The 16,827-nt window shown below is 43.5% G+C and overlaps 1 protein-coding gene across 8 annotated transcripts in view; it reads left to right on the top strand.

Annotated features, from left to right (window-relative positions):
• Positions 1 to 16,827, top strand: part of TERT (telomerase reverse transcriptase) — a 138,230-nt gene that overhangs the window by 23,692 nt on the left and 97,711 nt on the right. For all 8 annotated transcript variants that reach the window (XR_014710625.1, XR_014710626.1, XM_084621794.1 and 5 more), the window contains exon 7: positions 2,014 to 2,109. Coding sequence is in view for 6 of the 8 variants with exons in the window: in XM_084621794.1 (XP_084477920.1) it covers positions 2,014 to 2,109 (96 nt within the window). In the remaining 2 variants the exon portion in view is untranslated. The remainder of the gene's footprint in view (positions 1 to 2,013; positions 2,110 to 16,827) is intronic.

Raw genomic sequence — 16,827 nt, 5'->3', positions numbered from 1 at the left:
AGGGGTAAATAACACTTCCTTATTCATTTTTTCCATCCCATTCATGATTGTATAGACCTCAGTCATATCCCCTTCCCCATCTTGAATCATCTCTTTCCAAGCTGAACAGTCCCAATCTTATTAATCTCTCCTCATATGGAAGCTGTTCCATACCCCTAATCATTTTTGTTGCTGTTCTTTATACCTTTTGCAATTCTAATATATATTTTTTGAGATGGTGCAAGGAGAACGACATGCAGTATTCAAGGTGTGAGCATACCATGGTTTTATATAGTGGTATTATGATATTTTCTGTCATATTGTCTGTCCCTTTTCTAATGGTTCCTCACATTGTTACCTTTTTTTGACTTCTGCTGCACATTGAGCAGATGTTTTCTGAGAACTATCGAAGAAGACTTCAAGATCTCTTTCTTGAGTGCTAAAAACTAATTTAGACTCCGTCGTTTTGTATGTACAGTTGGGATTATGTTTTCCAATGTGCATCACTTTGCATTTATCAGTATCAAATTTTATCTGCCATTTTATTGCCTAGTGACTCAGATTTGTGAGATTCTTTTGTAGTCAGCTTTGGATCTTGAGTAATTTTGTATCATCTGCAGACTTGGCTACCTCACTGTTTACCACTTTTTGCCAGATTGTTTATGAATAGGGTGAACAGCACTGGTCCCAGTATGGACCCTTGTAGGGACCTCGCTATTTACTTCTTTCCACTGTGAAAACTAACCATTTATTCCTACTCTTTTGTTTCTAGTCTTTTAACCAGTTACTGATCCACAAGAGAACCTTCTCTCTTATCCCATGACTGCTTACTTTGCTTAAGAGCCTTTGGTGAGGGACCTTGTCAAAGGCTTTCTGAAATTCCATGTATCAACTGCATCACACTTGTCCACAGATTTGTTGACCCCCTCAAAGAAATTCTAATAGATTGGTGAGACATTTCCCTTTACAAAAACCATGTTGACTTTTCCCCAACAAATCATGTTCCTCTATGTATCTGATAATTCTGTTCTTTATTATAGCGTCAACCAATTTGCCTGGTACTGATGTCAGTCTTACCGGCCTATAATTGCCAGGATTGCCTCTGGAGCCATTTTTTAAAATTGCCATCACATTAGCTCTTCTCCAGTCATCCAGTACAGAAGCTGATTCAAGCGATAGGTTACATAACAGAATTAGTAGTTCTGCAGTTTCACATTTGAGTTCCTACAGAACTCTTGCATGAACATCATCTGGTCCTGGTGACTTATTACTGTTTAATTTATCAGTTTGTTCCAAAATCTTCTCTATTAACACCTTAGTCTTGGATAGTTCCTCAAATTTGTCACCTGAAAAAAATGGGTCAGGTTTCGGAATCTGCGTCACATCTTTCACAGTGAAGACCAATGCGAAGAACTTCTTTAGCTTTTCTGCAATGGCCTTGTTTTTCTTGAGTCCAACTTTAGAACCTCAATTGTCTTATGGCCCCACTGACTGGCAGGTTTCCTGCTTCTCTTATACTTACAAAAATGAACAGCAAAATTTTTTTATCTTTTACAGTTGCTCTTCAAATTTTTTTTAGCCTGCCTAATTATACTTTTACACTTGACTTGCCAGAATTTATGCACCTTTCTGTTTTCTTCAATAGGATTTGACTTCCAATTTTAAAAGGATGCCTTTTTTTGTTTCTAACCTCGTCTTTTACTCTGTTGTTTAGCCATGGTGGCCTTTTTTTTTTTTTTTTTGGTCCTTTACTGTTTTTCTTCTTATTTTGAGATATAAATTTAGTTTGAGCCTCTATAATGGTGTTTTTAAAACATATCCATGCAGTTTGCAGGCATTTCACTCTATGCCTGTTCCATTTAATTTCCATTTAACTAGCTTCCTTTTTTATTTGTAGTTTCCCCTTCTTGAAGTTAAATGCTACTGTGATGGGTTTCTTTGGTATTTTCCCCACCTTGCAAGGATTATTGATTACTGTTGTTAACTAAAACATCTTTTGCTGAATTTTATCATTTCTTTACTCTTGGTATACAGGTTTCTACTTTCAAGGATTTTATGTCCCATATGAGATTATTTGTGTCCCATCTGCAAGAGACTACATCGCTGCAAAATGCCATAGTAGTTGAACAGGTAACTGTTATGAGACATTTCTCTTCAAATGAGGAAGAAAATCAAATAAGTTCATTCTTAATTCATATATTAGAGCGGGAGCTGGTAGTGTCCCCTTTATTTAGTTTGCCTAACACTTTCCGTTATAAGAGATCCTTATGACCTTTTCTTTGCTTGCCGCAGGCCTTTGATAATTGGGACGGGGCTAACTGAGTGCCTTTTCTCTCTCCCTGGAACTTCTGTTCAATGTTTGCTAAAATATAAACAATTACAAAACGCCATTTCTTCTCTCTTGCTTTTGTTTCTCAGAGTAATTTTGGCAGTATGCAGATAAATAAATAAATATAGTAAAAAGAACCCCTAAATATACAAGCATTTTAAGTCCAATCTGTTACTACTGCTAGAACAACAGCAGCAATGCACACTGTCCTATTGATGGGGTGAGGTGCTGCCAGTGGCTGGGGCCGGATCTATCAGCAGCCAGGGCCGGAGCTGTCCCTGAACTCACAGTGGCTGAGACTGGAGCTGTTCCCCCCCCTACTCCCTCCAGTGGCTGCAGCTGTCCCCACCCCACAGCTTGGGCCGCAGCTGTCAGCAGTTGGGGCGGGGCCAGAGCTGGAGCTATCAGCCGCTAGGGTTGGAACTGTCCCCATTCCCCCAATGGCTACCGCTGAGCTGTCCACACCAGTGGCTGAGGCTGTCACCCTCCTGTGGCCAGGGCCAGATCTGTGAGCAGCTGAGGCTGGAACTGTCCCCCTACCCCCAGCGACTGGAGCTGGGGTGGAAGCTGTTTCCCTCCCCCACCCAGCAGTGGCAGGAGCTGTCAGTCCCTCTCTGGTGGGGCTCAGGCTGTCATTCCCCCATCTGCAGTCAGCTCTTTCCCTCGGTTATTTTTAGTGAAAGTTTTGGACAGGTCACGGCCTTCCATGAATTTTTGTTTCTTGCCCATGACCTGTCCATGACTTTTACTAAAATAACTGTGACAAAATATTAACCGTACTAATGATGCATGATTTGGGGGGGGGAGGGGGGTTGGGGAGGGCTCAGCTTGTACTTGTACATAGTAGAATTTGTTTGTAGCTTTTTCCTCTAAAGCAAAACCAAACATAGGAAATTAAAATAACATTTTAGATTGCAGAATGAAGCACTCCAAAATTTGGAAATTCCAGGTTTGCAGTTGCCTACAATTAACCTTAATTCTTTGTCTTGACACCCTGCCCCACTCTGCAGGGCACATGCACTATGATACAGTCTTAAATTATGTGATTATATACTATTTTTTTGCATAGGACCCCTGCCTCATTCAGTACACAGGATGGACATGTGGTGGAGCCAACTTAAGGTTTCTTGTGTAACCTTCAGTCTGGAATTTCCTAATTTTTGAATACTTCAACTTTGCTGCCTAAATAATGTTGTTCTAACATAGTTTTGTTGTTGTATGTTATGTATATAATATTGTTTTAGGGGTTTGGTTTTTCTGGTCAGCCATTTAGGTAAAATTTCCAGTGCAATATGGTGAAGTAGCAGTGACACCATGGTAGAGGCCGTGCCAGATTCTTCATTTTAGTGGGGCTGATACAGTTATCTATAAACTGTGTTTTGGAGCGAGAGAATTAATGAAAAATGATTGTCGTTTGTGAACTTATTTGATTTTTCTTTTCCTTCAAAATATTGTAGAAAATTCAGTTTGAGCTTAGAGTTTTATTTCAAAAAACATTACATGCAACATTGTTTTTGGACCCCTTGTAAATTATAATAAAACCATATGAGATATGAAACTTATGTATGTAATTCTTTAGTATATATAGTTTAGAGAAAACTTCGTTAGAAGTTGCAGCATGTTTTATGATCCCCTTTAATGGTTTTAAAAATTAACATTTTGGACACTGATAAGACGTGTTAATAATGTCACAACCAAAAGAGTTCTGATAATACAAGTTATAATAAAATCTCTTCCTGCTGCAGTCATCAATCCAAAGGCAGGACGCTTAAGTTGACAGTGTATTAGATGTACATGTTACCACAATAATTGAGGGCTTCAGAAGATGTAAATATAATATACTTTAACCTATCTGGCTCTTTGTCCTGCTGGACTGACTACACAACACACAGAGATTTCTGAGCCTGCTGCTGCCTTGTACTTCCATATATTTTTAAGGATAGAAGGGACCATTAGGTCATCTGTTAAGTGTAGAGGGCTGAAATGCCATTGCCTCAGTAATGCTGTTCAGGCTGCTCAGTGCTTCCGTCCTTGGAGCTCCAGTGTTATCAGTATTAGCAGATACTGCAGCCTGCTAACTCAGCAGACCTCAGTGTTACTCATAAAGACCACAGGCTCAGTTTGGTAACAACGGCACTCGGCCAGGTTTATTGCCCTCAAGGTACAGTCCTAGTGCAAACAATTGGGATAAACAATTTACATACTATCTTTCATGTTTCATGATATCTGTTTGTTACTTCTCCTTGTTCCTGATACCTTGGACAAAACATCTTTGACAAAACCTCTTTATTATTTTGTCAAACCATCTGATCTTGTACTAGTTTGGGATATATCTGTAATAGCTGGAATATATTTATCTAACTATCTAGTACCTAGCAACAATGTTGCCAAGTTCATGTACCAGACAGTGAACTTGTGAGCATCTGCTTTAATACATGGCCTGACTTTGGTTTCACAGCCTCTGGGTCAGGTCTCAGATCTTGCACCAGGCTTAGTGCTCCAGGCTCTCTCTCCTACTACATCATCTAGTCCAGGGGTGGGCAAACTTTTTGGCCTGAGGGCCACATTGGGGTTGCAAAACTGTATGGAGGGCCAGGTAGGGAAGGCTGTGCCTCCCCAAACAACCTGGTCCTCACCCGGTATCTGCCCCCTCCCACTTCCCACCCCCTGACTGCCCCCCTCAGAACCTCCAACCCATCCAACCCCCCCTGCTCCTTGTCCCCTAACTGCCCCCTCCCTGGCCCCCCCACCCCTAACTGCCCCCTGGGACCCCACCCCCTATCCAACCCCCCGTTCCCAGTCCCCCAACCCCTATCTATACCCCGCCCCCTGACAAGCCCCCTGGGACCCCATGCCTATTCAACCCCCCCTTGTTCCCCATCCCCTGCCCCCTATCCACACGCTTGCCCCATGGGACCCCATGCCTATCCAACCTTTCCTGTTCCCCATCCCCTGACTGCCCTCCCCCCGCAAAACCTCTGCCCCATCCAACCGGCCCCTGACTGCCTCCCAGGGATCCCTTGCCCCTTATCCAACCCCCTGGCCCCGACCCCTTTACCATGCCGCTCAGAGCAGCATGTCTGGCAGCCATGCCGCCTGGCTGGAGCTAGACATACTGGCACCAGGAGCTCACAGCCCCACTGCCCAGAGTGGTGCCCGCGTGGCTGCAGGGGAGGGAGGATAGTGGGAGAGAGGCCAGGGCTAGCCTCCCCAGCCGGGAGCTCAAGTGCCGGAGAGGATGATCCTGTGGGCCGGATGTGGCCTGCGGGCCGTAGTTTGCCCACCTCTGATCTAGTCTGATCTATATAATACAGGCCATGGAATTTCACTCATTAACTTGAGCCCACTAACTTTTGTATGGTCCTTGTTCTTTAGCTGAAGGAGTAGGGACTTATGCATTTAGATCTTATGTTCCTTTGTTCAGTCCCCATAGAAGCAGCTACTAGGGGTGTCATGACAAGTCAGGGCCCAGGTGAGGATTTGAACTGATGTGGGGGAGTGTGTAAACATAATCTGATTGTCATTCGTTTATGGCTGTGCCTGCAAAGTGTGGTTAGATGTTTGGCTAGGTGTGTGTATTCCCTCTGTGTGCTGCCCCAGCCCTGCACAGACAGCTGGCACGGCAGACCTTGAGCAAACCACCCAGTGACCACAAGATCTGTTAAGGGACAAAGGCACCCAGCCAGGTTAATCGTCGACAAAGCATGATACTAGTATCCCACAGACTCTACTGGACCATTAATACATATATGCCCGTAACAATGGACCAGCTCAGTGAAGGGCTAGACAAAGATACCGCCTCTGAGGTACATCTTTATACCCCGATACAAACAAATTAGTGCTGCCCCTCTGACATAGTTAGTTACTGCCCTGTGGCATTGCTAGTTATCATCGATCACATTGTACACATTGATTTGAGCAGGAGGTTGGACTAGATGACCTCCTGAGGCCCTTCCAACCCTGATATTCTATGATTTGATCAAAACATCTCTATTACATACTGTCATCCTGACCTTATCTTTTAAGAGGTGTCAGTGTGTTCCTGTTATCCTTGGGGAATGTTTCTATACCATCCTTGATATCGGGATGTTCTGGTGCCACATGATATCGGGATGTGTTTGCGTGAGCATTCAGTCACTAGTGCTTCTTAGGAATGTGTATTTCTGCAGTCAGTCCTGTTCTTGCCAGATTCTGTGAGCAGCTCCTGCCTCATACCAGGCCTCTGATACAACGGCTTATGTCTCAGGCTCTCTTTTTTCTTATCTTAACAAAAATTTTTAGGTTTCTTTTCAGTGTAACATTAACTCTGACTTTCCTGGGTTTATAATGCGTGGTTCAGCAATAATTCCATCATCCTTGTAATGACTTTTACTCTAAAACTATTGGTACATACTCTCAGCTTTAATCCATTTTAACATAGTCTTTTTTCTGGGAATTTCCTGTATTAGTACTATTATTATGAAAACGTTTACACATGAACACAAAACAAAAAATAGAAAATTCTACCATGTCACATCTAATTATTGTAAAATACATCATATTAGCCTTAAATCAATTTCTTTAATAAAAAATAGCTGTTAAAAGGAGCTTCACTGGTATGCCATAGTAGTCAGCGTGCACCAGTTATGCTAGATTTATGGCTACTTTGAATCACCAGAGTAGGTAAAGCATCTGAAGCATATTGATGAATCTGACCTTTAATTTGCATTGACTTATTGAGACTGTTGCTATCTGAAGAGGGGAGCAGGGGAGCCTGATTGCTGAGTCCTGATGTCTGTGAAATGCAGTGAAACTGAGAGCGCAGTGCCGCTGGGAACCTGTCAAGCACTGATACCCAACTACCTTGCCGCTGTGGATTCTTCATATAAAATACAGTTAAGCTAGGTAATCTACCAATGAGAACTCTTGACGTATGTCTAATCTCCCTCATATTACTGAGTCAATATGAAAAAAATTGTTCATGCAAATTAGCTGCGATATCACAGTTAGACCTGCGTGAAGAATGGATTTTTATTTTTTTTATTCACTGACAATTCTAAAAAAGTATGTAAAAGTTCAGTTCAAGTGCAATGTTTCATGTAGATTTTGAGCATTTTTTGTTTTGAAATTCCTTCAGTTTATTTATTTTAAAAACAATCCAAATGTCATTTTGAACTAAAAATGTTTCATTTAGAAAATGTCAAAACAAAATGCTGACTTTTTCAGCATTTGTTTTTTTTGCACAAACAATTCAGCAAAACTTTCATGAAATGTTTGTGTCACAAAATCTGCCTTTTGTTGGTGAAAAAAGTTTCAGCCAAAAAATTTCTCTCCGCTCTAGTCACAGTGGCCTCACTTTGGGGTTATCTGAGCTGTTGATCTGAATCTGTCTGCATCGTATATAATCATAACATTGAGATATAACAGCTGTTAATAACTTAGCCATCAAGACTTAATTAAGTTTCAGATATAGTCTATGCATAACATTTTAATTAACTTTCATTGTGGAAATTTTGAAGTGTTTTTTATTCTATTGTTAAGAAAATTTGGAATAAAGACTAAAATTTAACATCTGTGTCAAAGGGGACCAAATTTTACATTCATTTTAATTTATAAACTAAAGGATTTACCTGTAAATTCTCAGATATTCCATTCAAATTCAGAATAAATGCTGTAAGTTTCATAGATTCCAAGCCAGAAGGGACCAAACATCCAATCTTGATATAAAAATGACACCCCTTGGTATGTTTTTCCAATAGTTAATGACTGTGACTGTTAAACATTTATGCCTTATTTTATTTATTTATTTTATCTTATTTATGCCTTAGTTTAATTTTTTGTCTAGCGTTAACTTCTAGACATTGGATTGTGTTACACCTATCCCCATCTAGGTACTTATTGATTGCAATCAATTCATCCCTTAACCTTTTTAAACTAAATAGACTCAAAGAGCTCAGTCTATCACAATAAGACATGTTGTCTAATCCTTTTATTATTCCAGAGACTATTACCTGATTTCACTCCAATTTTTCAGCATCCTTCCTGAATTGTGGATGCCAGAACTCGACACAATATTCCAGCAGCAATCACACCAATGACAAATACAGAGGTAAAATAACCTCTCTATTTCTATTCGAGATTCCCCTGTTTATGTGCATCTAATGAACACATTAACCCTTTTGGGCTACAGAGTCATACTGGGAACTCATGGTCAGTTGATTATTCACCATGACCCCTCAATCTTTTTCAGAGTCACTGTTTCCCAGAGTAGAGTCCCACATCATGTAATGGCCTACATTCTTCATTCCTTGATGTATACAGTTATAGGTGTATTAAAATACATATTTGCTTGAGTCCAGTTTACCAACCAATTGAGATTGCTCTGTATTACTGGTCCTCTTCATTATTTACCACTTCCCCAATTTTTGTCATCTGCAAACTTTATAATTGATTATTTTGTTTTTTCTTTTAGGTCATTAATAAAAATGTTTAAATAGCATAGGGTCAAAAACAGATCCTTCCAGGACCCCACTAGGAGCACACCCACTCAATGATGATTCCCCATTTACAGTACACTTTGAGACCTATCATTTAACCAGCTTTTAATCTATTCACTGTGATATTAATTTTATATCATTCTAGCATTTTTAATCAAAATGTCATGCAGTACCAAATCAAATACCTTAGAGAAGACTGAGTATATTACATCAACACAATAACCTTTATCAATTAAACTTGTCATCTCATTTTAAAAAAAAAATAATACCAAATTAGTTTCACGGTGTCTGTTTTCCATATACCCATGTTCATTGGCATTATGTTACCTTCCTTTAATTCTTTATTCATCAAATCTCCTATCAGCTGCTCCAGGTTTAATACTGGATACTATATTTTATGCAAAGCAAAGGTTTAATCCTTCTATGCAAAATAGAACAGCTTTAGCTACAAGGTTGCAACTAGTGCTTCCAAAATGTAGCCTCATAAGACAACCAGATTTTCTGTTCTTTTTTGCAATACTTCTTTATGTAGAATCTTATCCTGGAGGTCTGTCTGGATACCACTTCCAGAGGCAAATCTCATTGAAGCTGCTTTTAGTGAGATGAAGTTAATAGAATTCCTTTAAAGAGTTAAAAAGAAATGATCAGCTCTCAGCAAGGCAATATCCTCACACATCCTGGGGATTACTGGGAAGCTTAAAGCTACAGCACCACAATTTGGAATTTTCAGGCTTGGTAAACTCTTCAGTTCTTTACCTAATTTTGTTCCAATGGGGACCCAGAACCTCAGTCAGGCTTTTCCACTGTATCTTGCTAATCCAGGAGTCCATTCAACAAGAGTTAAACCCTTTTTCTGTTTCGGTGACAGTTACCCAACCAAGAAATGGGCTCTAAAAAAGAAGAGGGATGATTCATGGAGTTTCAGAAAGCCCTTTTATAAACTCCTTTAAAATCTGTAATCTGTTCCTGTAATCTGTAATCTGCAGAAACTTCTATTTGGAGAGTATATATTATAGTCACCACTGATAGAGGCTTTTATTTCCAGATTCCTTGTGATTGCCAAGCAAGTCAGAGTTTTCTTCCTATTTCTGGATCTCGACTTTAAATTTGTCAGTAAGGCACACTCATAGAATCATAGAATATTAGGGTTGGAAGGGACCTCAGGAGTCCAACCCCCTGCTCAAAGCAGGAACAATCCCCAACTAAATCATCCCAGCCAGGGCTTTGTCCAGCCTGAGCTTAAAAACCTCAAAGGAAGGAGATTCCACCACCTCCCTAGGTAACCCATTCCAGTGCTTCACCGCCCTCCTAGTGAAAAAGATTTTCCTAATATCCAATCTAAAGCTCCCCCTCTGTAACTTGAGACCATTACTCCTTGTTCTGTCATCTGCTACCACTGAGAACAGTCTAGATCCATTCTCTTTGGAACCCCCTTTCAGGTAGTTGAAAGCAGCTATCAAATCCCCCATCATTTTTTCTCTTCTGCAAACTAAACAATCCCAGTTCCCTCTGCCTCTCCTCATAAGTAATGAGTTCCAGTCCCCTAATCATTTTTGATGCCCTCTGCTGGACTCTTTCCAATTTTTCCACATCCTTCTTGTAGTGTGGGGCCCAAAACTGGACACAGTACTCCAGATGAGGCCTCACCAATGTCGAATAGAGGGGAATGATCACGTCCCTCGATCTGCTGGCAATGCCCCTACTTATACAGCCCAAAATGCCGTTAGCCTTCTTGGCAACAAGGGCACACTGTTGACTCATATCCAGCTTCTCGTCCACTGTAACCCCTAGGTCCTTTTCTGCAGAACTGCTGCCTAGCCTTTTGGTCCCTAGTCTGTAGCGGTGCATGGGATTCTTCCGTCCTAAGTGCAGGACTCTGCACTTGTCCTTGTTGAACCTCATCAGATTTCTTTTGGCCCAATCCTCTAATTTGTCTAGGGTCCTCTCTATCCTATCCCTACCCTCCAGCGTATCTACCTCTCCTCCCAGTTTAGTGTCATCTGCAAACTTGCTGAGGGTGCAGTCCACGCCATCCTTCAGATCATTAATGAAGATATTGAACAAAACCGGCCCCAGGACTGACCCTTGAGGCTTGATACCAGCTGCCAACTAGACATGGAGCCATTAATCACTACCCGTTGAGCCCAATGATCTAGCCAGTTTTCTATCCACCTTGTAGTCCATTCATCCAGCCCATACTTCTTTCATTTGCTAGCAAGAATACTGTGGGAGACTGGGTCAAAAGCTTTGCTAAAGTCAAGGAACAACATGTCCACTGCTTTCCCCTCATCCACAGAGCCAGTTATCTCGTCATAGAAGGCAATTAGATGAGTGAGGCATGACTTGCCCTTGGTGAATCCATGCTGACTGTTTCTGATCACTTTCTTCTCCTCTAAGTGCTTCAAAATTGATTCCTTGAGGACCTGCTTCATGATTTTTCCAGGGACTGAGATGAGGCTGACTGGCCTTTAGTTCTCCAGATCCTCCTCCTCCCCTTTTTAAAGATGGGCACTACATTAGCCTTTTCCAGTCGTCCGGGACCTCCCCTGATCACCATGAGTTTTCAAAGATAATGGCCAATGGCTCTGCAATCACATCTGCCAACTCCTTTAGCACCCTCAGGTGCAGCGCATCCAGCTCCATGGACTTGTGCTCGTCCAGCTTTTCTAAATAGTCCTGAACCTCTTCTTTCTCCACAGAGGGCTGGTCACCTCCTCCCCATGCTGTGCTGCCCAGTGCAGTAGTCTGGGAGCTGACCTTGTTCGTGAAGACGGAGGCAAAAAAAGCATTATATACATTACCTTTTTCCACATCCTCTGTCACTATGTTGCCTCCCTCGTTCAGTCAGGGGCCCACACTTTTTCCTTGACTTTCTTCTTGTTGCTAATATATCTGAAGAAACCCTTCTTGTTACTCTTTACATCTCTTGCTAGCAGCAACTCCAAGTCCATCTCCACATGCGGCCCGCAGGACCATCCTGCCCATTCCTTGAGCTCCCGGCCAGGCAGGCTAGCCCCCAGCCCCTCTCCCACCGTCCCCTCTCCCCTGCAGTCACGTTGCCGCACGGGCACCACTCTGGGCGGCGGGGCTGGGAGCTCCTGTCGAGCAGAGTGACAGCATGTCTGGCTCTGGATGGGCAGCATGGCTGTCAGAAATGCTGCTCTGAGTGGCATGGTAAGGGGTCTGGGGGGTTGGATAAGGGGCAGAGGGTCCTGGGGGCCAGGCAGAGGGCGGTTGGATGGGTCGGAGGTTCTGTGGGGGTGTGTGGTCAGGGGATGGGGAACAAGGGGCTTGGATAGGCGTGGGGTCCCGGGGGGCTTGTCAGGGGATGGGAGTGTGGATAGGGGTTGGGGGACTGGGAACAGGGGGGTTGGATGGGGTGGAGTCCTGAGGGGCAGTTAGGGGCGGGGGGTCCTGGGAGGGGGCTGTCAGGGGACAAGGAGCAGGGGGGGTTGGATGGGTCGGGGTTTCTGAGGGGGGCAGTCAGGGAGTGGGAAGTGGGAGGGGGCAGATAGGGGGTGGGGGCCAGGCTGTTTGGGGACGCACCCTCGGGCCAAAACGTTTCCCCACCCCTGGCGTAGTTCATGGTGATGTAGTCTTTTCAGAACTATGTTAACGCAAACTAGGCACCTTTTAGTTGGCAGTAGCAGTGTCCACATGGGGTAGTTACAGCACAGCACTTTTGTGCATGCTGCATTTCACACCCCTGTAGTCCAGACTGATGTAGTGTAGATATAGCCTTTCTCTGCTTCATTTATCAACATGCTTATACAGCCATACATCCTGTGCTTCTATCCAACACTATTCCAAGTAATGACCCTAGGTCTTTCTTCTGCACTAGGAGCAAGACTGAGGCAGGCATGCAAGTACACAATGTACCTGGGTGCCCATTTAGCAAGTTTCATCATTCAACATCTTAGTGCTTCATATCCAGTAGTCTGTCCAGTAGCCTGTTGTTGAACAACAAGGCTTCAACATCAACCAGAAGCTCCTTCCTAGTACATTTCTAAGAGCTGCTTCGTCTTCAAATATCTTCGTTTCCACCCCCAAAGTTGAAAATTTTAGCTCAGAGTAAGTTAAATTTCATGTTTAAATAGATTGGAGGTTGCTGCTCCGTTTGTAGGGGCCTGGTGGGGACTCTGAGGGGGGATAGCACTAATGGGAAGCAGTGTCACATAATTCCAAGGTCTTTGCAACATGCACTAAATCTAATGCGCCATATTAGCCATGGCTGCTTAGTTAGACTTCTTTTGTTCTGTTCTAACCTGTCAGTTTTAAGTTTCAAAACCAGTTGGATTCTGGGTCATATGCCAGTCAGGGTTGTTCAGTCAGGGCTGCTTATGTAGAGGGCAATGCAAGTTTACTGGGTTAACTGCTGAGAACTGGAAGGAGAAGAATGGAAATTCAATCAGAAAATATTTGAGCAAATACAGATGGTATCTGCCCCAGAGAATGGGGTGGAGGGGCTATTTGTATCCCATTCCAAAAGACTTTAGTCTCTGTTCTTCTCTGAGTGATGATCCCTATTGTATTTCACTGTGGGTTATGCATGCGCACCATGTGTCTGGACCCAGAGAATTTGAAAGCACAGTCAGGTCGATGCATGGGTCCTGGCTTACCTCATGTCTGCATCTGAGGGTTAAAGGGCTGGGCAGATTGATCGCCTCTCCACTTCCTTCTCACTGCCGCACCTCACAGGACATTTTTACTCTCCTGAATCTGGAATCCCCTCCTCCATTGGTTGCTTTAGTCTCCAGGGAGATATCACCACCTCCGAGGGACTCAACCACTGGAAGGAGTTTATCACCTGTCCCATTCATGGAATACATTTCCCCTCCAATGGCACTGAAGGTAGTGCTATTGGAACTGGAATCAGCCTTCTCTTCATTGGGAGATTCTGAACCACCCAATGAACCTTTCCCCCTGTCCAAGTGTCCTCCACTGCCCAAAAGACCTGCACTGGTTTGTGACCAACCTCTGCCTCATCTAACTCAGCCACTGGTATCCCATGCCATGGGAGCCCCTGTGACGACTTATTGACCCCTCCTACTCATTGTACTGGGGGCCTTGGGACCAGTAACCCCCTGCAGTCTTGATCAAATCTGCCAGGGAGTCACCCCTTGCTTTCCCTCTAAGGGGATCCTCAGATCTGCCCCTGGATTCGGTGGAGGAGGAGGAGGAACATTGCACTCTGGATCAGACAGTTCAGCTGGAACCAGAAAGATTGCCATCTTCATCCCTGGATGAAGAGGTAACTCCTACATCTCCTCCCCACTCCAAAAAGACTTCAGGCAGTTCCAGAGCCTTCTCCCCAGAGTTGCTGGAGAGCTTCAGATTCCTCTTGAGGAGATCCAGGACTCTCAGCACAAAATCTTAGTCATTCTCCACTCATCCAGACCCAACAAAATAGCTCTCTCCATTAATGAAGCCATATTGGGGGCAGCTAGGACAGTTTGGCACACACTTGTCCCCTGTGCTCCTACCCCCAAAAGGGCAGAGAAGCGTTGTTATGTGCCAACCAAAGGAGGGGAATGTTTGCTTTCTCATCCTGCTCCCAACTCACCGGCAGTCCATGACGCTTCTAAAAGGGCTAGACAGCAACATCCCCAGTCTACTCCTGCTGACAAAGAGGGCAAACGCCTGGATCTGCTAGTGAGAAAGTTAGGCTCATCATCCAGCCTCCAGTTCAGGATAGCCAATTATCAGGTGCTAATTGCTAAGTACGATTTCCTGAATTAGACCAAATTTGTGGAGTTTACTGACAGCTTTCCACAGCAGGACAGAGCTCTGATAGATGTAGGCAAACTGAAAGCCAGGACTGCACTCCAATCTGCAGTCGATGCTGCTGATACCTCCTCTAGAGCTATGGCTACTGCCATTGTCATGCTCAGGTAGTCATGGCTTCATGTGTCAGGATTCCCAAGGAGGGGCCAGAATGACCTCCTCTTTGATGAATTGCAGCTCCCAGGGCAACACTCTGCTTTTTATTTGGTCGGAGTTCTGTTCAAAATATGCTCAGCAGTGCAGAGCATGGGTCATCTTGATCGCACCATACTGGCCTAGACAGTTCTGGTTTCCAAACTTCCTATGCATGGCATCCCAACCACCAATCATCCTCCCAACATTTCTTCATTTGGAAAGCTCCTGACCCAGTGGAACAGCAAGAATCAAATCCACTCCAGTGGGTCCACATCCACTCCGCCTCAGGGCATGGTACGTAAGAACGGTCATACTGGGTCAGACCAAAGGTCCATTTAGCCCATTATCCTGTCTTCAGACAGTGGCCAATGCCGGGTGCTTCAGAGGGAATAAACAGAACAGTTAATCATCAAGTGATCCATCTCCTGTTGCCCATTCCCAGCTTCTGGCAAACAGAGGCTAGGGACACCATCCCTGCCCATCCCGGCTATAGCTATTGATAGACCTATCCTCCATGAACCTATCTAGTTCTTTTTTGAACCCTGTTATAGTCTTGGCCTTCATAACTTCCTCTGGAAATGAGTTTCACAGGTTGACTGTGAGTTGTATGAAGAAATTCTTCCTTTTGTTTGTTTTAAACCTCCTGCCTATTAATTTAATTTGGTGACCCCTAATTCTTGTGTTATGAGAAGGAGTAAATAACACTTTCTTATTTACTTTCTCCATACCAGTCACGATTTTATAAACCTTTATCATATCCCCTCCCCCCCTTAGTCATCTCTTTTCCAAGCTGAAAAGTCCCAGTCTTATTAATCTCTCCTCATACGGACACTGTTCCATACCCCTAATCATTTTTGTTGTCTTTCTGTATGTACCTTTTTCAATTCCAATATCTTTATTTATTTATTTATTTTGAGATGGAGTGACCAGAGCTGCATGCAGTATTCATGATGTGGGCATACCATGGATTTATATAGAGGCAATATGATATTTTCTGTCTTCTTATCTATCCCTTTCCTAATGATTCCCAACAAATAACAAATACAAATGGTATTTGAATGGGTATCATCCTTAGAACGTTCATGCTCCACAGCCATACAAGTCATCCTCTTTTATAGTAGAAAGGACTCTAGAAAATGTTACCTAGCTAAATAGAAGCACTTTTCTTCTTTGGCACATCAAAGAGGCATTCTCCCAGAAACTACAGATATTCCTCTCATCTTGGACTATATCTAATACATCAGGTTTGTACATCAGCTCCTTGAGAGTCCACTTGGTCGCGAGCACTGCATACCATCCACCTCAGGGCTACTTGGTCTTCACACATCCATTGACCAGTAGATTCTGGAAAAGCCTACTAAGAACCTTCCCATCTATTCTGAAGCCTACTCCCCTGTGGAACGTAAACCTTGTTCTCTCAGTACTCAGAAGCCTTTTTACACACACACACACACACACACACACACACACACAGCTCTCTCCCCCTCCCGCCCCACTTTTGCTTCTTGCTCCATGTCTCTCCTTTTAATGAAGGTCACTTTCATTGTAGCAGTCACCTCAGCTAGAAGAGCTGGCAAACTTGGAGTGATGGTGGCAGATTCTCCATACACTGTATTCTGTAAGGATAAGGTTTCTTTGTGTCTGCACCCCAAATTCACCTCCAGGTAGTTTCAGAATTTCACTGTAACCAATCAGTTCACTTACCTCTGATCTTCCCAAAATTGCATGCTTCTGCAGATGAACAAAGACTCCACTCCCTTAGTGTTTGGTGGGCCTTCGTCTTTTACCTGCACAGAACAAAAGCAAACAAGAAATCCCTGAGACTGTTGCTGTAGCAGAAAGAGTCGGAGAGCACATGATCTTCACCCACAGAATCTCCGATTGGCTTTCTGGCTGTGTTCTCCATTCGCTATCAAACCTTCCCCTCTGCCCATGGGGTAAGAGCTCATTCCACCAGAGCAAAAGCAACAACTATGGCGTCTCTTCAGGAGGCACCCCTATTGGACATCCATAAAGTGGTCACTTGGGGCTCTGTTCACACATTTGCAAGACATTATGCCTTGGTGCAGGACTCGTCTGCTGATTGTCTCCTTTGGGATGGCGGTATTACACTCAGCCCTACCG

This window comes from Lepidochelys olivacea (genome assembly GCF_965140295.1).
Source record: "Lepidochelys olivacea isolate rLepOli2 genome assembly, chromosome: 2".
Taxonomy (NCBI): domain Eukaryota; kingdom Metazoa; phylum Chordata; order Testudines; family Cheloniidae; genus Lepidochelys; species Lepidochelys olivacea.
The sequence above is the reverse complement of the archived record's forward strand: the minus strand, read 5'-3'. Positions and strand labels throughout refer to the sequence as shown.